This window comes from Orbicella franksi, chromosome 6, assembly GCF_964199315.1.
Source record: "Orbicella franksi chromosome 6, jaOrbFran1.1, whole genome shotgun sequence".
NCBI lineage: Eukaryota > Metazoa > Cnidaria > Anthozoa > Scleractinia > Merulinidae > Orbicella > Orbicella franksi.
Window position 1 is genome coordinate 1,653,724 of NC_138150.1, and position 23,945 is coordinate 1,677,668.

The 23,945-nt window shown below is 37.6% G+C and overlaps 3 protein-coding genes across 5 annotated transcripts; 1 reads left to right on the plus strand and 2 right to left on the minus strand.

Moving 5' to 3' along the window:
* Window positions 1-3,699: 3,699 nt before the first annotated feature.
* Window positions 3,700-5,800, minus strand: LOC145489488 (allatostatin-A receptor-like). Its single transcript, XM_081468469.1, has 2 exons — window positions 4,949-5,800; window positions 3,700-4,017 (listed from the first exon to the last, which is right to left on the minus strand). The coding sequence occupies exons 1-2, from the start codon at window positions 5,645-5,647 to the stop codon at window positions 3,700-3,702; spliced, it is 1,017 nt and encodes a 338-aa protein (XP_081324595.1). The 5' UTR covers window positions 5,648-5,800.
* A 5,111-nt stretch (window positions 5,801-10,911) lies between these two features.
* On the plus strand, window positions 10,912-14,876 carry LOC145489559 (uncharacterized). Its single transcript, XM_081468540.1, has 4 exons — window positions 10,912-11,021; window positions 12,217-12,374; window positions 13,180-13,326; window positions 13,746-14,876. Exons 2-4 carry the CDS (start codon window positions 12,257-12,259, stop codon window positions 13,802-13,804), a joined length of 324 nt encoding a protein of 107 aa, XP_081324666.1. The 5' UTR covers window positions 10,912-11,021; window positions 12,217-12,256; the 3' UTR covers window positions 13,805-14,876.
* Window positions 14,877-16,454: 1,578 nt separating this feature from the next.
* Window positions 16,455-22,963, minus strand: LOC145489558 (choline dehydrogenase, mitochondrial-like). Of its 3 annotated transcripts, none has more exons than XM_081468538.1 (8): window positions 22,892-22,963; window positions 21,963-22,061; window positions 20,974-21,253; window positions 20,465-20,637; window positions 19,659-20,164; window positions 19,305-19,535; window positions 17,987-18,188; window positions 16,455-17,536 (listed from the first exon to the last, which is right to left on the minus strand). In XM_081468538.1, the coding sequence occupies exons 2-8, from the start codon at window positions 22,030-22,032 to the stop codon at window positions 17,220-17,222; spliced, it is 1,779 nt and encodes a 592-aa protein (XP_081324664.1). In that variant the 5' UTR covers window positions 22,033-22,061; window positions 22,892-22,963; the 3' UTR covers window positions 16,455-17,219. The 3 variants fall into 3 exon arrangements, with proteins under 3 accessions (XP_081324664.1, XP_081324665.1, XP_081324663.1); XM_081468539.1 differs by lacking the exon at window positions 22,892-22,963 and adding an exon at window positions 22,778-22,859; XM_081468537.1 differs by lacking the exon at window positions 22,892-22,963 and having other exon boundaries at window positions 21,963-22,175.
* Window positions 22,964-23,945: the final 982 nt, after the last annotated feature.

The following is a 23,945-nucleotide window of genomic DNA, read 5'->3' on the forward strand; positions in this document are numbered from 1 at the left end:
AATTATGCTAGAAAATTACGACAAAAAAAAAACATACCAGACAACAAATTATTTTCATCACTTTCTCGCTTTACCTTTGTGTTCCTAAAGTACAAAACAAGCTATGTTCTTAACTTATACTGGGCGGTCAAAGCCGAGTCAAAATCGCCAGCAAAAGTTAATTACATTTGGCAAGTAAAAGACTGCTTGTGTCCATAAAATATTTAAAACTGCGTAGTTGGTTTTTTCCTGCGTTTCATGTATTTTTTATTATCAGATTTCTACACAACTCACGAATCGCCAGTTTTTGTGAGACCAAAGATTTACCTTAAATTTTAGTTGTACCGCTTTCCCAGATTTCGATTTCACCTCATACTTAAAATAATCAAAAACTTTATTTCGTCTCAGTCAAAAGCATAAATTCAAATAGATCCTGGACATCAAATTTGAGAGAAAAATAATTGAAAACTTAACACTCTCGACTTTACAAAGTTACCCATAAGTCTTTTGTCGTAATTGCCGGCATCTGGCAACCGAGATATAAAAGCAAGATAAACGATCAGTTCTTGTGAATATCAGCTATTGTTTTGACTAAAAAACATTTTTGGCTTCATTAGGTTGATAAAAGGATTCGGTGCGAACCTCAGCTCAAAACTTGAAAGTCAATATTTCCTCCAACCTGCACGCAAATTTAATTTACAGGAATAAAGAGAACAAAATAAAAAGAGTTCGAAATCACACTTGTAAATTATGTGTCAAAGGTGCACTATTCGCAAGAAAAGACATGCGTTAAGAGTAATAAAGAAAAAGAAAAACTTTACTGAACGCGCAACAAGCAGCCTGATACAGGTGTTAGAGAAATCTAGCCACGCAAATGATAATTTATAAAAGTGTAGGATGAGTTTATGACAAGACATGGCTTATAACCTCCCTTGACGACAATCGTCATGAGGTCGATTTGTGGCAAGTCTAGACTTAAAGCGGAGTTTTAATCACGCATGGAAACTTTAAGCAGAGTTCCAATCGCGCATGGAAACTTGAAGCAGACTTCCAATCGCGCAAGGAAACTTGAAGCAGAGCTTCAGAGTTCCAATCACGCACGGAAACTTTAAGCAGAGTTCCAATCACGCATGGAAACTTCAAGCAGAGTTTCAATCACGCATGGAAACTTTTGAGCAGAGTTTCAATCACGCATGGAAACTGTGAGCAGATTTTCAATCACGCATCGACACTAAAGTAAACATAGTTTCAATCGCAACTCGAAACTTTGGGAAGTGATCGATTTATACTAAACACGGATCATCCGTTTTGGGCGAACTTGTCCAAATGACGGTAGTTCGTCAAAAAATTTGTCTGTGTGCAATACGGGCAAACAGACGGTTCATCCGTCCAGACGAAGTTCGTCTTTGACAAAGTTCGTCCCAGAAAAATTATCCGTCTCTAATATAAATCAAGCCATTCAATGCAACTTAGATAAATTTGCATCAGTTTTACTTCTTGAGAATTTCGCTTTGAGGTCCATGTTGTCAACGTATGAAAGATTCAATAATAAAGTAAATAGCAATAAGTAGTTTAGTTGCTAAAGAACTGTTTAATTCTGAATGTGAGTTAAATATTGATTACTCGGGTACAATGAGTACGTATTTACATCTTGTTTATGGATTTGTAGCATTTATTGTCCGGCATACAGCATTAGGAGGCTAGGTTATAGTTAGAGAGTTCAGTGTTTCAAAGTAACTTTAGAGCTTCAATGCAGGAAGAAGCAGTATATCGTAAATAACTAAACTACTTAGATCTAAATGAGGTAATATCCACTGAATTGACGAGCTATGAATCCAGAGCTGGGTTAACGAAATGCATTTAGGTACATGAGGACTTCAATGAAATGTATGCCATGAGGGAAAATTATAGGATTTTCATGCGTGGTATTGCTTTAAGATTTTTATTACTGCATATTAATTTCAGGTATTTCTTACAGAGATTAGTGTTGTGGGGGAGATAACTGACCGCCCAACCATCCGGATGGTGTCGCGCTTATATAGAGAAAGACCAAAGGTTTGACTGTGAGCCAATAGGAAGCTTAAGAAATCCACGACGGCAACGGCAACGGGAACGTCGCTAAACAAAAGGTTTTAAGAGCAAAACAATGGCTTTGCACGTGCGTTATAATTCTTAGTACATTTCTTTACCGTCCTCTGCAAAACAGCAACGTGACATGACCAAATTCTGTGTTGTCTGGAGAACGCGAACCACGACGGATAATTTTTAAAATTTATATTTCGAATTTTGTACTGTGTTCCATATTCAGTTTCGAAGTGGTTTGGACAAAGAGAAACAAACTAAATGACTTTAGAATATCGAGAGATTTGCAGGTGAAATAGTAATTTATTTTTTAATCGACGTTGTCCCCGGCGTCGCCGTCGTAGCTTCTTAAACTCCCGAATACCGTGAAATGACGATTTTCTGCGTTGTCCGGAGAACGTGAACCACGACGGCTAATTTTTTTGTTTCTAAATCAAATGTTTCGCCCTGTCCCAGATTCAGTTTCGTGATAGCTTTGACAATAAGAAACGAAGGATCGAAAAATCTACGTTGTCCTCGGCGTCGCGTCCTGGTTTCTTAAACGCCTAAAAAAACAAATAATAAATACCAAAAAATAAAATATTAATACCAAGTAGGAAATGCCAGAAAAAACAATGTCAAATGAATAAATAACGATATTTAGTGAGTAACTTTCTAATACTAGTTATAGAGTAATTAGTAATCACTGAATATGCTCAAACACTCGCGTAATATTCAATATTAAAAACCTTGAAACAATACCACGCATGCTGGAAGAAACTTTAGTATACATTAAAGTGTGTGTATTAGCGTGATTTCCAAAAACTTCAATTGAATGACGAGAATAAAAAGTAGCGGAATTTTGCAATGTCACTCGCTTTATACTACACGACTGATCATTTGAAATGATGTCTGATATTTAGGCACAGCCAGTAAAGCTTTTATTCTATGTGCATTCTTGGACCATATCCCCGTCTGATAACGGAATTAACGCAAGTTATATTTTGTTTGTCAGCCCCAACCTCCCACGTGCCTTGATAATGCACGCCGATCATGTTCAAATCCAAGATTTATTTGTTAGGCGGTCAGGGGGCTCAGCTTGCAAGCGTTATTTTCAGGGGAAACCCCCCAACAGAAAATAACAAGTACTATAGAAGTAAAATAATTAACAATTATTGAACGAGGTTGAGCAAAATATAGTGATTTGTCGAAGCCGAGGGCTGAGGCGAATAAATTGATCTGCGAGACATCGACAAATCACCATACTTTGCGCGCGATAACCGAGTTAAAGAATTGTTTCATCATTCGATCACCAAGTTTGTTTCCATTTAATTTGCTCATCCGTAATGCCGTCTGTATGTGTTTCTGCAAATAATATTCTGCTCATATTCGTAAGTGTAGCCACTCTCTTGTGTAAGTTGTGTAATGGGGATCGCTTCCCTGAGCGATAGCACAGCCAATCAGATTGCAGTATTTGCATACAAGTATTAAAGTAGAATTCTACAAATTGGTCTTAAGTAAAAAGATCGAAATGAATTGTTAAGGAAAGATTTACAGCGTAATGAAGATATATACTGATTACATATATGAAAAATCGCTTCTTTGGGTTACCCTTTCGTAAATGGAATGCCCCTGGCACCAACCTAACAGTGATAAGCCCTAACATTCGTTCCCATCTGTTATTTCAAGAGCTTGTCGTTGCTGCTGTGAGCTACTCTCTCCTCTCTCCTGAGTCATTCGTTGTTCCAGCTGCACCCGGTTTTGCCTCTGAAATGGCAGCTCAAACAGTCGCTTGATGTGATTCCTAAAGCGCTCGTTGACGAACACGTACACAAACGGGTTGACGCAGGAGTTAAAGGTGACAATGACAATGCCGATGATGTAGGTGATGTTTCCGTACTCTTGGCTTTCGAGGTAATAATTCAACATGTAGATGATCAGGACTGGAAACCAAGTGATGCTGTAGACAGCGCTGACCTAAAACCAAATGAATGCATACAATTGTAATGAGCAGGTAGTGGGGAGCAGGGATCAATAACGCAGTGGTGAGAGCGCTCACCTCTACCATCTGTGTGTTGAGATTGTTGTTGGTTCTCGCCTTACTCCGAGGGTTTTTCTCCGGGTTCTCCCGTTTTCCTCCCTCCACAAAAACCAACATCTCCAATTTCCAATTCCACCAGGATAGAGGATCCAGATGAAAACCAGTTAAGGCTGATGTGGTGTCCTGACTAAATACTGTAATTTATTTTATTTATTTCTAATTTATTTAGATGAAACAAATCAGTCAGTAAGACCACAATGAAACTGATATAAGCTGAACTCTGGGGGAAAACGTATCACGCCTTGAAGACGAAAGACGAACGGCAAAAACGAAAGAAAAAGAAAGATATTGGGTTAAGAGAGACATTATGGACAGCGCATTGCTCTCACAGCTACATGAAACGCCTGGTTTGCTATGGGGGGGCCACAGAAACAACCATTTCCTGAAGCCCTGAAGATTATTTTCCGAAGCTTAACGCCCAAGGCTTTTCTGTTCCTCAAGCCAGGTCAAATATCGACGAAACATTTTCGTAAACGATTCGTGGGGTAATGCAGGGGGTCAAGTGCTATTTTTAGTCAGAAAACCCTTCACCCCCGTTCTTTTGGGGTTTTTAGTACTAAGATCTGAAACACTAAACCCTTTTGAGTCAACCTGGAATGAAGAACTGATTTTAAGAAAAGCTGTAATTTTGTCTATATATCTAGACCGTGAGGAAAATAGAGTATGTTGTTGCACCAGTTTCGCCCATGCGAAGACAATGTAGGTAGTCACCATATTTGGCCGTCAGTGGCGTTAACAGACCCTGTTTTTTCATTGACACTACAGAGATAATCTTGACTGTTATTCAAACTAAATCAATCCACTTACCGCAATCACCATTTTTGTCACGCGTTTACGCGACTTGAGAATCGCAGCTTGCGTGACGCGAGGGCTTTTTTCTGGACGAATCCAAAGCCGGCGAATGACTCGGCAGTAAAGCACGGACATAAGGACTATGGGTATCACACCAATCAGAACCAGCCAAGAAGTGCTGTAAACACGGGACATCCATGGCTCAGGCCAGAACTCCGTGCAGAAGTTAATTTCTTTGTTGTACTGCATTGTTAAGAACAGAGGAAGGTTGAAGACAACAGCGAACACCCAACAAGCCCACACAACATACTTGAGCTTCTTCATGGTCAGCTTGCGGTTGCCATAAGGGTGAATGATGGCAAAGTATCGCTCAACTGAAATGGCCACCAATGAAAACACGGACGCTGAGCCCCCCAGCCAGCTGAAATTGCTACCAGTGAACACTTTGCAGATCAAGGATCCCAGGAGGCCCTCAGGGTGCTTGAAGGCATGGATTAGAATGAACCGGGGAGCAACAAACGCTACCACAATGATGTCCGCTACGGCCAGGTTTAGAATGAGATAATTCATTGGTGTTCTCATGGAGCGGTTGGCGAGGATGACGACACAGGACAGCGCGTTGCCGATGACACCCACCAGCACCAGGATGGTGAACACAGTGGTGATGCTGATCTGTGCTGTCAGTGACTCCGTGTATATACTCATTACTGTCATGGCGTAACCTAAAAGTGAACAGCAAAAGTGCAATTATGAAATAATTTCTCCTCTCCTCTCCTCTTCTCTCCCTTCCATTACCCAGAAACGCCGCTTGATGAAAGAATTTAATCACTGACAACATACAATGGATAATTGCAAAAATTAAAATGTCACGACTTACAAAAAAGTATGACAGGTGAAATAAGTAACCGAAAAGGACTATTACACGTAATCTACGTATTGCAGCAATAGATACACGCAAGAATCAAACAAAAAAGTGTGTGCTAAACAAATTTTGAAAATGAAAAAAGAATTTAAGAACAGACGACGAAAGAAATGTCCATTGAGATTTTCACAAGAAGGTTTAAGCTGACTGTAAGATGTTTATGTAAATATTTTAATATGCGCTTCAACACTTGAGCTACCAAAGTTAAATTAACGAACTGGCGCTGATGAATAGATAATCTCTTGTCGATATTAATTACTCTCTAGTTTAAAAAGAATCTTTTGTTCCCATTGCAGCCTTTACGAAGAAAATAGTCAGGATTTTAAGATTATAGACATTGATGGAACCTAACTTCAGTTAGCCATAACTTTACCGAGAAATGAAAATAAGGTTAATTGTTTCCGGAAAATTGAGTTGTGAATAGACCCTTGCTCTTAATTCCATTGTAATAATTTCAATTTGCTTTCAAAAAGGGATATATTCGACAGCTTAGGAAGGACATGTTCCCGACTTAACATATTATTGCTTGGCATGTTAAATATACATGTAAAATTCATCTTTCACATCAGAACAGAGCAGAATGCTAGACAAAATGTATTCATTTCGAGTTTCATAAGATAGCTGCATTTTTTTATGTACAACGGGCTTTGATCCTCACTGTAAAGGAAAATTACTCATTTATTCAGCTTTTATATCCTCATCCGAAAAATGAATATTGCAATTAATTTTGGCCTTCAAGTTCTCTGCAAGGTTACATGACATCTACGTATTTCCGATAGCTAGGTCAGCTTTAACATTCACTGGCCACGACAGTATTGAATGAAAAAATAAACTTGTAGGCAACGGACGGGACCTTCACGTGAAAGACAGCATGCAGAATTGAAGGATCTATTATTCTTTTCAATTAATAAACAATATTAGACGAAAAAAAAATGATTTGAGAAACAAGGATCTGATGGGACCAAGTCACTGAAGATATCTCGTGTCTGTCCTGTTCTGTAGATCAGGTATCGCACGATACAAAAAAATAAAATTAAAAATAACTCAAAAACTGATTTTCCGTCAGCAGCGTATTAGACATAGCTCAAGCTTGAATTTGAACAAAACGCTAATGTCTATTATTAAATGAGGTCTTGATTCATTTTGGTCAGCTGAAAAGGTTTTGGGCAAGTCTGTGAATGCGAGATAAGCACAGAACATTTTCGGAAGGTGCGGATTTAAAAACTTTTGTGTATTATGTCTATTATTAAGAAAATAAAACAAAATAAGAAAAATAGTGAAAACTAGTACTTCGCAAAAAGTATAGCAAGTGTAGGAAAATATCGTAATTTGAAGGGGAAGGTAATGAGCTGGCCTGTTATAATAACGACGTTAGAAAAGATTTTTTTGTACCTAAAAAAGTACATTTTAAAACTCATTTTGAGATTTAACTGCTATTATTTTCTCTCCTAACTGCGGTTTAGGGTTTTATTTTTCGTTTTCTGTTCTTTTTGGCCTTAAGAAAACAAATTTGCCGGTCTAAGTAGGTTATTAACACAGTTGCATATATCTGAATTCACTACAGTTAATCCCTATAATGCTTGGATGAAGGAAAATACACGCTTAGGTCATAACTGAAAAGTCTGTTAGGTTGCCATGTTACGTGGTAGAGGGAACAACTCTTGAAATAGTCTTTCTCCTTACGAGCGAAAAAACCTGAGCTATAACCATTAATTTGTAATATTCAACCTTCGTATACCATAAGGTGAGAAATCTCTCTTAATGACTACACAAGACTAATCATTTCTCCACCCGTTGCATAAAAAAGACCTCTTAAATAAAGAGAGAAAAGTAAGATTTGAACAGGCGAAACTGCAAAGGAAAGAAAATACTACTTACCGTATTTAGAATTTAGAATTCGTGACTAGAACAACACAATTTTGATGCTTCTCAAAAAACTAAGGCTGCATCGTTCTTCCCACGACACGATGTTATTAAATTTGATTTATCGCGTTTCCTCAAACAGTATTTTTCAACATTTGTTCACCTTTGACAGGTTTGAGAAGCGTCTGTCTCTTTTAGACGTCATTATCACAATTATTCTATTATTCAGTATGACTTTTCAAAGACGTGAATTCAATATAGATGGCCATTAAAGGCTTAAGTAAGAAATTATGACGTCCGATCTGTAAAACTAACAATAATCGAAGAGAAATATAAAAATGCGCCGAAGATTTTTTTTAACTTGATTTTGTCGTATGATTTTTATTAAAGATCAGCAAGTTAGTTTTTTTGATAACCGTTATCTACCGAGGATTTTCGATGTAAATTGAGTTTTTGCAGGCACACGCTGTCATAGATCAATTGTGTTATGACTTGGGGAACTAAAAAGACTGCCTTCCTTAGTAGAAAACAGTACTTAAAATTCTCAGCAAAGAAGCTTTTCCACATGCAGAATTATCTTATGCAATCCTGTACAAGGCGCACAACCAGCCTTGTTTCATAAAACTAAATTAAGAGGCAAGATAATGCATAAATTAAAATTCAGGCGAGTATATAGTCACAGGCGGTTCGTTTCTTTAATTGATATTAATTGAGGTTCGACCAACAACCACAATATATTTATACTTTTTCGTTTGTTAAAATAAGGAATGTTCCAATTAGGTGCCAAAACTGAATTCCTGCTTTATTTTTACAAGCGATCGAGTCAACTTATATTAATTTCTTTCCCCTTGCCTCTAATTAATTGAGTGACTAAATTGAGAGCTGTACAAATCTCTGCGAAGAAGCTCCGGAGCAACTGTTCAATGCATTACTTGTCATCTTCAGCCAAGAGGCTCCTCTCCATATCTGAGAGAAAATTAGTAAATATTTATATTCATTTTATAAACGATCTTTAGGAGACAATAGAAAGTAAAAATATAACAAAAAAAATGCGCATGGCTGCCCACTTCAAAGGATTTTAATATATTTTACAAACAAAAGACGAATTTTTGCCCTGGATAAGAATAGATTTCTTCATCAATTTTAGATACTTACATTATAAAAAATGTTACGTTATAAAAAAATTAATTACAATTTTCGTACCTTTTTGGCACCGACCGAAACACTTACTGTAACAGTGAACTAGAACTTTACAACGTGAATACGTAAATATAGTCGGAGCTAAAGTAAGGGGGGGGGGGGGCGTTTTTGTTTTGCGTGCCCTGCTGGCTTTACTTCCTTCTGAGATTTTTTCTTTTTTTTTACCCAAAATAAGGGGGCCTGCCCCCCCCCCCGGCCCCTCCCCTAGATCCGCAACTGATAGTAATATCAGAGCGAGAATATTTTTTACTCTAAACCATGAGATAGAATAAAATATGTTACTCGGCCAATTCTCTCACAAGAAAAATGATACGAAAATAAGTTCATGTTTTCATTGCGGGCTTCAAAGAACTATGACGGCTATCATCTCCTGCTTTCTGATTGGCTGAGCGGGAAATGACTAGAAAGTAAAACAGAAAAGAAAGTGAATTAGAGATGAAATGATTTTGTCCATGCCAAAGTAAAGAACAGAATTTGATAGAAAACATAAAAGGATATTTCTTAAAGATAGAAATAGAATAGGATTTTATTTTGTCCCATGGGTCGGGCATTTGCAGTCTTCCTGAAGCTCTACCGGGAAGATATGTCCATCTAGCAACATTTTTCCAAACAAAATACAAATGACACAAACACTGCCCTCGCAGGGGGATAGAGGGGCACATTATGCTCCAATTTTTCACTATTGTGCAAATGTTCGATGCTCAAAAAATCTCGCTATGCGCATATAAGTTCATATAAGTTAGTCTGTCCTAAGTGCCGTTGTACCAATACTGTTAAACGTTGTTCTTGTTAATTTTTTTTTTTTTGAAAAATTTCTTTTTTGGGGGTTTTCATTATTATTTATATTGGGGCTCTAGGGAATGGGTTACCAACTTTTTAGGGGGATGGTCAGGTGATGGGTTACCTTGGTAGGGGACCTAGTGTTCTTTTGTATGCCCACCTGCCTCATGACGAATCTGTAAAATAAAAATAAATAAATAAAATAAATAAATAAAACAAAAGGCATCATTATTGTGCTAATGGTATGCTGACATAAAAAAGCTAATATTTGTCCTTAATGCTTGTTCAGGAGCTTGTTTTATTTGAACACGAGGGATCCTGCTCAATCTAATCCTTCATTGCTCTGGTTTGGTTTTTGCGAGCTGCGTTTTCTAGTCATGAAAAAACTCGTTTTGAACAACAGTGGAATTCCGATTTTTCGAACCTCCAAGGCAAATGAAAATTGGTTCGAAAAATTGGATAGTTCGAGAAATCGAGGGTAAAATTACAGTGTTCGACTGAGGAGAGGGAAACGACTTTTGGTTCGAGTTATCGGGAGGCCGAAAAAATGATGGTTCGCCGGATAAATAGGGATTCCACTTGTAGTAGAAGAGGGTTGAACTAGCAGAACATGTTGGTGTGTGCTGTGTGTATTAAGTAGTCAAATGACTGGTGTGCAGATTTCTCTTGCCCTCAACCGTCTTCCAGTTTTTGTCGCTATTATTCTGGCAAAATACTCGATTCTTTTACCTCACTATTATGCTCAAAATAATGCCGGAAGAGTGTGTAAAACCCTAGCTTGGAAATGACGGAGCCAATGAGCTAAAACTAATAGACAATTTCGCTTTGCTTAGCTTTGCCCCGGAGTTTTGCCAGGCCGTTAGGAAGTGGCTGAATTCAAATGGAATGTGAAACAAGAGCAAAAACAGAGGAGGAAAAAGTAGGCCCTGAATGCCATTGTCTTAAAACCCGTTTTCCTTGTTTTCTAGCTAACGCTCCGTTTCTAAAACGATGTCAATATAAGCGTGTCACGGCTACTTTGTCGGGTGTGTAGGGGGGAATCAAATAGCAATTCCTCTTGCTTCTAATCTTTCAGGCTGTCGTGTTATTTTCAAAGCACAGTGCTGTTATATAGACAGAATTCTTTTTGTAGAGGGAAATCGTTTCTAAATTTTCTTCCGATTTTTCACCGTTCCAACACACGCAAACCTGGCAGCCTTACCCCACTCTCGCGCAAAAAAAAAATAATAATAAAAAATCCTCTCGATCACGTGACGTCGTTTTCAGACACGGTTTCACACCACACTCGAGTGTGAACTTTTCGTTGTCAGGTTAGAAGCGCCGGTAAGTTCTTACTAGTTTTTTTGTTTTGTTTTGGTCAAATGACGTACTTAAACCAGGATATCGTACCTTCATCAGCAGGTTTTTAGTGTACCCGGGTAGTGTAGTACAGTGAATGTAGTAGCTAAAGTACCTTGTTTTGAAATGCAAGTTCAGGATATTGTTTGACCGTGCATATTTACGTAAGCAAAAACCATTAACCATGTTTGTGTTATAAAAGCTTGAGCTTTGCTGCTCTTTTAGTTTAAGAATTATCGTTAAGTTTAAGTGCTAAACTTCACGCATTGTTTTACTCGAATGCATGAAGAGAAGTCTTTGCTTGACAGAATGTACAATAGCATGAGTCGACAGGAAATTTGATAACACGAGTACGGTCTGATTCGGGAAAATAGAGAAGCCGGCCGGCTGTACGTAATGTCCGAAGAGAATATATGCTTGAGCTCAACGAACTCGTGGAATCTTCAGTAACAAAATGTTAAGCTTACATGTAACGGCCAACCTTATGAGTGTAGGCAAATTTTAAAATGTGCTATGAATATGTACATCGTGGTACCCACGAGTTCGCTCAGTTGTGGCCAAGTCCTGCGTTTATCAAGTGGAATCCCTTAAATCTGTCACTGATTGTCGAATTCTGGTTGTGTTAACAGTGTACGGTATGGAGATTTTTTCTTGTTGGCAGGGTTGTTGGGGATTGACCTTACATTTTTTCAGGGACCTTAAAAAAACACATGTTTCTATAAATAGCTTCTGTGAATGATAATTAATAGCAATCAGAGAGATGACTGCCATGCATACAGTGGGGTTCTATTGTGCTACCAGGTTCGTTCCCAGAGGCTACAATCCCCTAGGTTAGCACCAAGAAGAGAGAAATTGAGAGGAGAGCCAGCATTATCCACAATGGTTTCTCTCTCTCTTTTCGTTTTCAAAAACTGTTATTGAACTTGTAGTTTGCATGCATGCACACAATCAAACCAGAACCACGATGTGTTGATTCCAGTTTTATTCCATCCAGAGCCATTGAGAATCCAGTAACCGCTTACTGAAAAATGTGTAGTCTGCGAAGTTAGCCTGCAAACGCTGACATATTTCTGATTGTCACTTGTCTCTGCTAGGGACAAGATTGCTGTGCTGTAAATTGTAATCAATTGTAGGGGGGAAACGTAGAAAATAAGACATATATTTCTTTATTATTCTGTAGAATGTAACTTGACTGTGCAAGAGAAGTCAATCTTTTTGGGATGGCACTGTTAAGAAAAGGACATAAACTGATGTTGCACACAGCAAGACAGTCAAGTATCAGATGTTTTAGATCATCGTCAGTTGTGCTTAGTGGTGGAACTCAGAGTGAATTCACAGGTACATAACTGCATGCTGTTATTTTAACATTTTATTATCAATTATTGATCAATCATGTCTTATTGGTGTAATTATTATATCTATGAAGACATGATTGATCATCACAGTTATACACACAATACAATACAATATAATACAATACAATACAATACAATACAATACAATACAATACAATACAATACAATACAATACAATACAATACATGAATTTATATAGTGCTCATTTCCAAAGGTCAATGGCACTTAACAATGTTTGTGATTAAACTATTATTAAGGTTACTTCTATTTAAAATTACAATATCATCATACAAATTAAAAACTGAAAAGTTCAAGTAAAACAAAACTTTTAAGCAGTTATGAAATTTAAGCCTGAAAAAAAATTCAGGCTTGAAGAAGATTCAGACCTGTAACCTCTGTGTTACAGGTGCAGCGCTCAACTAATTGAGCTATCAAGCTATGAGTTTGTAGTATACCTGTAGATGGTGAAGAATACAAGTGAAGCAGTTTTGTGTACAAGTGCGATGATCAATCATGCTTTCATATCTTTCTCCCCAGTTCAAATACATGATCTTTCATACATTCACTTGTAATTTAATATATACTATCAGTATGCTTTTGGTCGATGGCAGTAAAAAATGCAATCATTGGTTAGGGTTTGAGTTGGCTGTACATCAAAGGGCACAGTGAGCCTTTTTCAGAGGCTTTTAACAATCACTAATTTTGTTGTTAGTTTCTTAATTATCAAAACAAAATGTAGAAAATTTCTCATATACAATCTAAGCTGAAATCATATAATTTGTTATCAGGTTTGGAAAACTGTTTTATTTGGGATGACAAGCATGGCTTTGGTTTCAACAAGGATGGAGAAGTTGTTATTGTCAGGCCACATGCCAGTACCTCTCCCACTGTAACTGAAAGCCCAGTGTTCAGTTCTAAGGATCTCAACATTCCCTGTAAGTTTGCAGTTCATACAAGGCCAATGGGCCATGATGGTTTTCAGTTCTTTACATAAGCTCACTCCAGTACATCCCCACAATATGCCTTGTAATTACAATACTGGTTACAGATTAAGAGACCCATTTAACAAACATATACTACCAAAGCCTAGAAAAGAGTACTTCAAGTGCAGGTGTCGCTTTATGCAATTCTCTGTAGACCTCAGGATCTTGGACAATGCATGTAGTACTCTGGGATGTTTTGAAAAAGACAATCAAAGCCCACTTTTCTTCTCTAGGCTCTCACAGGATTTATCTTGCTTATAGTAGTGTATTTTATAATAGCTTTTTTAGGGGGGATGATTTTCCATCTACTAATAAATTTTTAAAAAAATTACACGTAGAGTTAAAAAAACAGCATACTGTTTTTATTTTAGCACCAGACTTAATGGAGCAAGATCCAGGAACTGGGGATGGTCAAATGAATACAGGCTGAACCAGGATATATCAAATTATCCAGCTTTAGAACAACAAAAGCACTGTAAAAACTGTTTGACAATGATATTGGCTGATTATTTTTTTGTTCCATAACCATGCAATTATATAAATCTATAGTTACCAGTAATAGTATGTACACATGTGTTTACCTAACAACCTTTAAAACTTTTGAAGGCTTGCACATTCTACGCATGTTTATTTAGAAGGCCCTTCAAGGCAGTGCATTACAATCATCTATTACTCACTCCAGTTTTTATCAGCAGACTTTGTGAATGAATTTTTGTCCAAGATTCTGTTATAAGGTTTGTCACGTAACTCTATGGAGAACCTGGCTGATCTGATGATGACACAGACATAATAACTTGTGATTGCACTGACAAGTCAATCTGCTAAAAATCTTGTTATATTGTGATCTGTGGCATCCTGAGCTTGTTTAAAAAAATCTATGGTGTACAGTAGAGTTGCCAGCTAAAATAAATAACATTGTGGTAAAAGCCCTTTTTCAAACTAAAGCAAATGTTTCAAAAGCGTGGTAAAATGGCCAATTTGATGAGTGAAGGGGCACAACATTATCACTGGCTTTTGTAGCATAAAATTTTCAGGCCTTAATCACTGTTACTGTTATGATGTTCATAAGTACCCATCAACAAGTGAGATGTTTATTCCTCCTTTACTTGATATCAATAAGTGGCACACGGTCTGGTAAATAATTCCAAAATATGCAGTGCAAATTAATTAGGCATTTGGACTTTGGCGTACTGACAGCAGTGAGTTTATCAGGTCCATTTGCAATGATTAAGTAGCAATTTTTGTACAATTGCAAGTAGGGTGCACACCTGCTAGTTTAATAGCATTTACAAAATGCTTACTAGACGTATTGGTAGATGAGTTTCATTTTATTTATATATTTATTGTTTTGCTGGGAGGGGTTGGGGCAGCTGTTAAGGTCTTGATAGTTTTAAGGGATTTCATTATTAGCACATGAAAGAAAAGGTTTTGAATGCTGGTCTTGTGACATTGTTCACTTTAAATCTTGGTAAATGTGTGACAACTGTAGTTTATTACAATTTAAGTTCAGAGTTTTGCATAGGTCTGATCTGTAGTATAGTTACAAAAGATCAGAGTCTTCGAAATTTCAAATTGTGAAAAGATTCACCGAATGATGCTAAATATTGTAACCCAACTTTTTATACAGCCAAAAAAAATATGCCATAAATCTTAAAATGATGAATCAAATTCACCTCATACAATTTTTGAATCAATAAAATTGATAGATTGTGCATTTTGACTGTGTTTTTTTTAGATTTTAGGTGAGAGGGAAGAGGTGTCACTGTGGCACTCAGGAACACAGGAGAAAATCCTTTCATTGTTTATAAGGGGATGGCTCAGCCATTAATATCGTAGAGCAGAACCATACCATATGTCCTCTTCACACATTCTTAAGACCATGACCAAACCCTTGCCGGCAGAGTCACTTTCTTATGTCCTGAAGATTTTTCTAAATCTTCTTCACCACCTCATGATTTCAGACATCCAACTTTAGTGTATCCAAAGGTTATTTTTTGGCAATTAATACAGCAATTATTTTGCTAAGCAAAAAAATAATTTAAAAAGTAATTTAAAAAGTGTAATATTTGTTCATTGTACTGCACACAGGAAAATTGATTTTGGTTGCAAAAAAGCACAAAAAAACAAAATGAGACTGATCACTCTTAGCATAGCAGCTCAATTTTTGATTTGAAGATTACACAGGCATTAAAGTGAAGTAATTACCTATGAAGGTACTTGTTTTAAGCCAGACAATAATCAAGTTGATTTGATTCTCAGACTAAAAAATTCAACCTAAAAAAATTCAACTTGGAAACCAAACATTAGCTAACAAACTGACATTGAAATTAAATATCAATTGTTTGATTGATTGAGGAACTAAGATTCTTATACCTCTCAATACAAATATGATTTCCAATTAGACTGAGAATGTGTCACATGTTATAGGTCAAAACTCACTAACTCCCTAGGGAAACAAGAACTTCAACTTTCGACTTGCACATCATCAGGTTGTGCACCTTGAAACCGCAGCAAATTTGTGTGCCAGCAGGCATAGCCTGTCAGCAGGCTCTCATTGTTGGTGGTACAAGCAAAGCCATTGGCCAGCGAAGCAAGGTGATGAGGGGCCTAGCACAGGTTGGCAAGTGAAGTGAGCCACTGAGAATGATCATTTCTCATGCTAGGTCCCTCACCAGCTTGCTTTGTTTGCTGACTTTGCTCCTGCCACAATGTATGAGAACCTGCTTGCAGGCTTAAGCCCAGGTCAAGCAAATAATTTTTTGCCGTTATTTCTTTCTATTTTTGAATTGAGATGTATAACAAAACATTTGCCCCGGGAAACATTGAGGGTCGCAGGGAAACAAAACTAAATGTTTCCCATAGGGCCAGTCATTAAGTGTTTATTAATCAGTTTTTACATTACTTATTGAACAAACCAGAAATGAAAACAGCTACAGACATATTCCAAAGCCTGTTGGTGACAGACTGTTTATTTGCAAATCTGACTTTCAAACTGCTACAATTTAAAACTATTAGGAGTGTATCAATAAAATATTCAAGGAACTGTACACACATGATTGGTCAGCTCAAGTTCATCGCAGCATGGTAAAGCATGCACCCTATGTCATACATGCTTTATCAAGTAATATTGTATGCAGGCTGTATGTTGCACATTAAAAGTTTGAGCGTACACAATTTCCTGAACATTTCATATAAAGGAAAAGTAAACTTGTTCCTTGTTCATTGTTGAGTTATAAAACAAAAAATATATACATACTGTCTGTTTCTAATGTTTGTCAGGGAATTGTGAAGAACACTCTAGAAGTGCAAGAAACACTACTGTAAGTAGTGCCTCACACTGCTCTATGCACTTCTCTTGTTCTTAAGAATTCCCCATGGATGCATATATAACTCAACAATGTGTCATGGCATGTTAGCTATTTCCTTAATAAAGCACTCTCCATGAAAATCTAGAAGTCGTTTTGCAGTCTGAACCTTACTGCTTATTATTGTATAAAGCCATATTAAAATTAATTCTCATACTGACTGCTGAAATCCTTAGCCAGAGCCTTTTCAACCACAGTGTACTTTGGTTACTAACACAGGATCTCCTTTGAGCATCATCCCTTCGCACCTTCCCTCACAATAAGAAGACCTCATGATAATTTAAAATATATTAAATAGACCAGTAATAATTATTTTCAACTGTATGATTTTAAGCATTTTGTCATCCAGTCTTGAAACTTTGCTTCTCACACACTGAATGCCATTCGTCTACCACACAAGATCTGGAAGCAATATTGTCTTGTAAGTGGAATTATTTAGCAGTCACCATAAAGTGTGTTTCATGACATCACTTATATTAATTATCTTTGTCCCTTTTCTGGTGTCTTGTACACTGGTGCATTTGATTTAGGCAGTGGTGGATTTCCTAGGATGATATCAGCTGCCTTCTCGGCAATCATAACAGTTGGTCCATTGAGATTTCCGCTCACAACGTTTGGCATGATTGATGCATCAACAATATGAAGATTTTCTACTGCAAGGACTTCCAATTTGTTATTGACGACAGCCATCGGGTCATCTTGAGAGCCCATCTTGCATGTGCATGATGGATGATATGCCGTATCTGCATTCTGTCGTACCCAGGCGTCAATTTCTTCATCTGTTTGAACATGGTCACCTTAAAAGACAGATACGGAAATAAGTGGCAAAGGACAACAGTGTTTATTCAGTGTAATAAATTATCTAGTGCATTCTACAAGAAAAACTCATAAGAATTGCCTACTAAATGAATGTTTCATGAAGATGAGAAAACGTCAGTGGTAAAAGCTACTACTGTAGAACAGGCAATTTCATGGCAGGTGGTTCACTGCAGTCACTCATGACTTACATGTACATTGTATTTACATGTAAAACAAAAGATGTAAAAAACAATATGTGCTCTGACAAAGAAAAATTATAATAAAACTAGTCTCCTGTTTAGCTACTAGTGTGAAAAAAGCTTTTTGTTTTCTCACCTCATCATTAAAACAAATTCATTTCTCTAACATTCTTGTGTGTTGTGGGGGTGGAAGCTGCCAAGAAAGCTGTGCATGCTGCATCAAAAATCATAATTATGCAAATTGCATACCTGGTTGTAGTTCTTTTCCTCGAAATGGATCAAACGCTTTCTGGCTGAATATTTCACGGGTAAGTCTGATAGAGTCTCTCAACTCCACTCTATCTTCTTCCGTTGAGAGGTAGTTTGGCTGGATAATGGGGTTGTCATATGGACTATTAGACTTTAATTTCACATATCCACGACTTGTAGCCCGCATGGAACCAACATGTACCTTCAAAACAACAATACAATGTGCTGAAGGTAGGAGGAAATACTAAATACTATCATTTAAGATTTGTAAACTTGAACGTAATTTAATATTCTGGCTTAGGCCTTTGCACAGACTCTCCACCTCTTGCATCCTTCCCCTTCCCTTCCTTCCTTACTCATTTGCATGCCTCCTCAAACTATCCCTTATCTGACAGCCTGGTAAGCAAATATTTACCAGAGAAATAAATGTTGAAGTGCATTTTTTACAATAACTGTCTAATTTCTTGCACGCTGATTGGCTCATTTTTATCATCAATAAGAGTACAGACGGATAAAATTTTAATTTATGCAAGCTTTCAAGTTCAACTTTCTGCTGTCAAACTGTCAACTTTTTAACCAATCAGATTTTATAAACAGTTTTAAGTAGCCAATCAAAAAGCGAGAAATGCTATTGACAATGGTCGCATCATTTTGAATAAAATTCACTTAACTTTGTTTACAGCAAGTTTACGGTGTCTTTTCCCCTCATTTATTCCCGGCTTTTGACCATTTTGGGGTCTTCTTATTGTAAAAAACAAATTGACATCAGTTTTTTATGCATCTATCCTCTTATTGATGATAAATTTCGTCATAACATGTCAAAGTTTACTGCAGAACCACTCGCCTGCAGCTTGTGGTTCCACAGCCACTTTGTCAACATTATGATGCAATTTATCATCAATAAGAGGACAGATGCAAAAAAAACTGACGTCAATTTGTTAAATAGACACTCAAATACAGGCATGCATGTCAGTCTTTATAATTCCAGAATGACTGTGCAGTTAACATTATCAGGGCTCAAAAAAGTGTCATCTGGTCATCTGGAACAAGTAGATTTTCCTGCCAGGCAAGTAACTTCTCATTGTCACCCAAGCAAGTCATCTGCTGACTACCAGTAAATAAAAAAAACATAAACTACAACTTGCACAGGGCAACCAAAATTTGAGAGCTGCTTGTCTGAAGGCCAGGCTGAAATTCAAGATTTTCCAGCCCTGATTATAGGTCTACATCCATATGTATATATAAATAATTCACTTCACAAAAGTTGAGAAAGTGCAATTATTCACCAAAACATATTTCTGGTAAATCCTGTACTTACTTGAAAGGCTTCCTTCTCTACAGTCACTCTGCCGTGATCTTTAAAAGCAGAGGGTAGAAAGTGGTACTGGATATCAGGGTGAGATAGGCCTTCCCTGCTGCGGATGAAGCCACCAGCTTCCAGATGTGCAGTGGCACATGGCCCAGTCCTGGTGAGGAACCACTTGACTCCAATGGGAACCATATTCCACCACTTGAGTGAGCGGTACAAACTTAAGGGCTGAGTACATTCCTGAAAAACACAAGAACAATGGAAATGTACATAGGCTTGTGTTGGCAGCTGAATGAATTACAAGTCAGGTACAATGCTAGGTACTGATGCAATAATTTTCAATTTACACATTCTACTACGAACCTGGTGGAAATACATCTCCAAATGATCTTGAAAGTTTTGCCCCACACCTGGAAGATGAACATTCACTGGAATTCCAAGTTTCTTCAAGTCATCAGCATTTCCAATACCAGACAAATTTAATATCTGTGGTGTATTTATTGCTCCAGAAGATAAAATAACTCCTTTCCTAGCCATAGCACGCTTCACTTTTTTGCCTACAAAGTATTCCACTCCTGCAGCACGGTTTTTCTCAAACACTATTCTTGTGATCATTGTTCTTGTATCTGCTTGAAGGTTTTTACGCTTCAATACAGGTCTGAGGTACGCATTTGCTGTATTCCACCGTACTCCTTTGTGGATTGTCATGTCCATCCAGCCAAATCCTTCTTGTTGATAGCCATTCATGTCTTCCGTGAAGGGATAACCGGCTTGGACACCTGCGTCAATAAATGCTTGATATAAAGGATTGTTTGATTTGCCACGTGACACATGGAGAGGACCATCTCCACCCCTGTAATCATCTGGACCTAAAGATACAATATAAACAAAATCAATTAATTCACGAACATTGTGCAGACAAATCCACTAGCGCACTCAGGCTGTACAAGCCTAATTAAATGGCAATGCTTTCAATACTTTCCTACAAAAACCAGACAGTTTATTAATTGCTTTACAATTGTTAATACTCAAGTATACTTGTCGTCCCATTTAAGTCTTCAAAACTTCACAGCAGAAGCCGGAAAAACATAATTGGTGGTCTTGATGCCCTAGAATGAGCAATGGGCATTAAGAGAGTAATGGGAAGTAATGATCTAATAAATGTTTACCTAGTTCATGAGTCTGCGACTTCCTGAAGTATGGCAAACAGTCAGCATATGACCAGCCTTCAGCACCTTCCTTCTCCCAGCGATCATAATCATAAGCATGACCTCTGATGTACACCATGGCATTGAGAGATGATGATCCACCCCAGACTTTCCCTCTTGGCTGATAGATGCGCCTGAAAACAGGTTTATAAAGATAATGAATAACTCATTATAAAAATCTATATTTGCAATAATTTACAACATTAACCTATGATTGGGCTCTTTGCTTAAATTATAAATCAATTTTCAACTTAGTAGTTGAAAAATAAACTAACAAAAATGAAAAACACAACTAAAGCCGCAGAAATCATCAAGAAACTTTGGCTAGAGTCACCTTTGCCACAGATATTACCCCACCCCTTCAAAAAATGTTGTCACTATTAATTTTCATTATGTTTACAATATACTAATCTGATAGATGCAATCATAGAGTATATTAATTAACCAATGATAACTTATAACTTTATTACCTGTTGTCCATAAATTCCTGTGGTTCTGTCTCGTAATACCAGTTGTATTTATTATCACAAAGATTATATATAAGAGCAGCCGGCATGTGGATCTTCCATGTCCAATCTTTAGGCCCTGCCTCAAGTAGAAGAACTTTGTTTTCAGGGTTTGCCGACAGACGGTTTGCCAGAACACAGCCTGCAGATCCTGCTCCACAAATGATGTAGTCATAGAATGAAGAGAACTTTATCGTACCAGAGCCAGAAATAAAACATTTTTGCTGGAAATTAGGGCTATGAACTGAAGTGCAAAAAAGAAAAAAAGGAAATTATACATTTACCAAAAATTTCTATACACCCATTCTCATCCCCAGAGGCCACGCTCCTTTTTGTCAGCAGCAAGAATTGTGACCTCTGGGAAGGTCCAACACTGGAAGTCCGCAATTCATGGACTCAGAGTGAAGTCTGACAAATTTGACTGGCTGAGAACATGAAACGATTACTCTGTGCTTGCTCAGAAAATTGGACCTTCCCCAGAGGTCGTGATTCTTGGTGCTGACCAAAAGGAGCATGGCCTCTGGGGACGAGAATGCTATACACCCTACCCACTTTATAGATACATGCCTCAGAGGTATATTAGAAGTGGCGACCAAAACCTGGCAGGACTAAGGGGTGCTGGGAGTGAGGGGTTAAAGGTGAGAGGTGAAGGGGTGATGGGTCAGAGGTAATGTCATTACCATTACTGAGAGGCTAACATGATATCCAGACTCACTCAACACCCATTTTAGACTTGCCCTTCAAACCTCAGTGTAATAATAATTTGAATTATTACAATCAAATAATTATAACTCGAAATTGAGCACAACAATAACAAATAACAAGTTAAATGAATAAAAAATAATAAATTACTAAATGTTTCACTGTAAAGGGTATTGATACATCATGGCAATATTGGTTTGACATTTTGCAAACCAACTTGATGAAGATAATAATCCACAACAGGTACTCACCTTTTATCACGTGAAGTGTGGGAGCCAGGCTTTTATAGAAGCATCTTTGAAGCATCAAGAAGGAGGTCATGACATTTATCTTATAGATCCCTATACTACCTGAAAATGAGATGATAACAATCATTTTTAGAAATGAAACCTCAGTTTCTATAACAAGGCCTTAACATATTATTTTGCTTCCAAGATGATGGATGCAGCAACCCCCCTCGCTCCATCCCCTACCCTCCCCCCCCCCCCCCCCCCCTATAGACGCTGTGGTTGTATCCCTTTTAGATGTAAAATCTTTGACCAATATTTTTGGGGTTGTCACATTTTTTTTAACCCTCTAATTTTCTAACACAGACTCTTAATCCCATTTTAAAGTTAAGAGCACCGGACAGTTGCTATGCATCAGGTTTAAGGAGAAACTGATGACAATGAAAGCTTAATTAAGAAAAGTCATTTTCCATGTTTTGGTTGAGGAAAGAAACAGGAGTAGAAGGTTGGAAGAATGAGAAATCATAATATGCTAAAAGAATAAGAGGAATCGGTGATTCCCCTGTTTACGGCAGTGTTTGTACATTTACAAAAGAGCTAACTTGGTACTGGCAGACAAAACTGCAGTAAAAATTAAGTCACCGATCGATCACTGATTTCCAGTCTTATGCAATATATACAATTTATTAGCGTGCAAAAACTGATATCCATATATGAATTTTAAAAAAATAACAGTGGTTTGGAAAAAACCAAGCTCGACTTCTCCCTACCCCAATTGTTTCTGGATATCAGCTTAAAAGAAAGATTTTGATTCTACTACTCTCAGTAAAACCACTGACCTCACTCTACACATGATCGAATACCATGTGCACTCTGAACTCAACTCGCCGGGCTCAACACAAGAAAGATCCACGATTTCGTAAATCTAAACAAGAAAAGTAAAACATTTTCACCTGAGATCGTCACAGGACTGTTGAGAAGTAAATTAACACTTGTGAAGATGATCTAAACTGTCTTGAAAGCTGCAAGAACAAGAAAGGGAAGACTGGGAACTAGTACCGGGATATCATGGCGTGTTACTGGGTACCAGTAATTCTGAGGGATTTACACGGTACGACTTTGACGCATGCGACAAGCTTACGACAGGTCTACGACATGACTTAGGACCATTTACACGCGCACAACATTTTCACTTACAAAATTAAATATTCAAAAGTTTGCACCGGGATTTACGGAGCGAAAGTTCTAAAAAAGGGTAAACAAATATTTTAGCTGTCCTGCGCTTTGAAAAAACTTTCTAACGAGATGTTCTTCGTTTTAATCCGTTCAGTGCGTTTCGAGAAACGACTTCGTGTGAATCAGTCAACAACTTCGTCCGCCATTTTGACGCAAGAAAAACGTCTCCTTCGTCCCCTACTCAGTAGCAATTATATTATTGTTATAAGTCCAACACCTCTTGTATGTAGTGAAGTTTGACCTTCTTGGTATTACTGAGACTCACCTAAACTCGAGTATATCAGATGATTGGATCAAAATTTCTGGATATAACCTTGTGAGGAGGGACCGTGATTCCTGTGGAGGTGGTGTTTTGATATATTTCAAAGAAGATCTTGCTGTACACCCTGCTCTTTCTTGGGAAAGATCAAACATGGAAGCAACATGGCTAAACGTCACCATGAGATCTCAATCCTTCCTTGTTGGCTGTGTCTACAGACCACCAAATGACTCCTCCTTTTTCGAAACTTTTAGGGACTTGATTGCTAATATCTGGCTAAAGAGAAAAAATATAATCCTAGTTGGTGACCTCAACTGTGATATGCTGCACAAACCCAGCAACGGCGAGTCTGAATATGGAAAACGCTTACGAAGGATCCTATGTAGCTATGGTTTAAAAAACATCATAAGCAGTCCAACCCGTATTAATGCCAACTCAAAGTCGCTTATCGACCTCGTGATAACAAGTCAACCTTCAAAAATCCAAACCTCTGGCTCCATCGACTTGGGCAT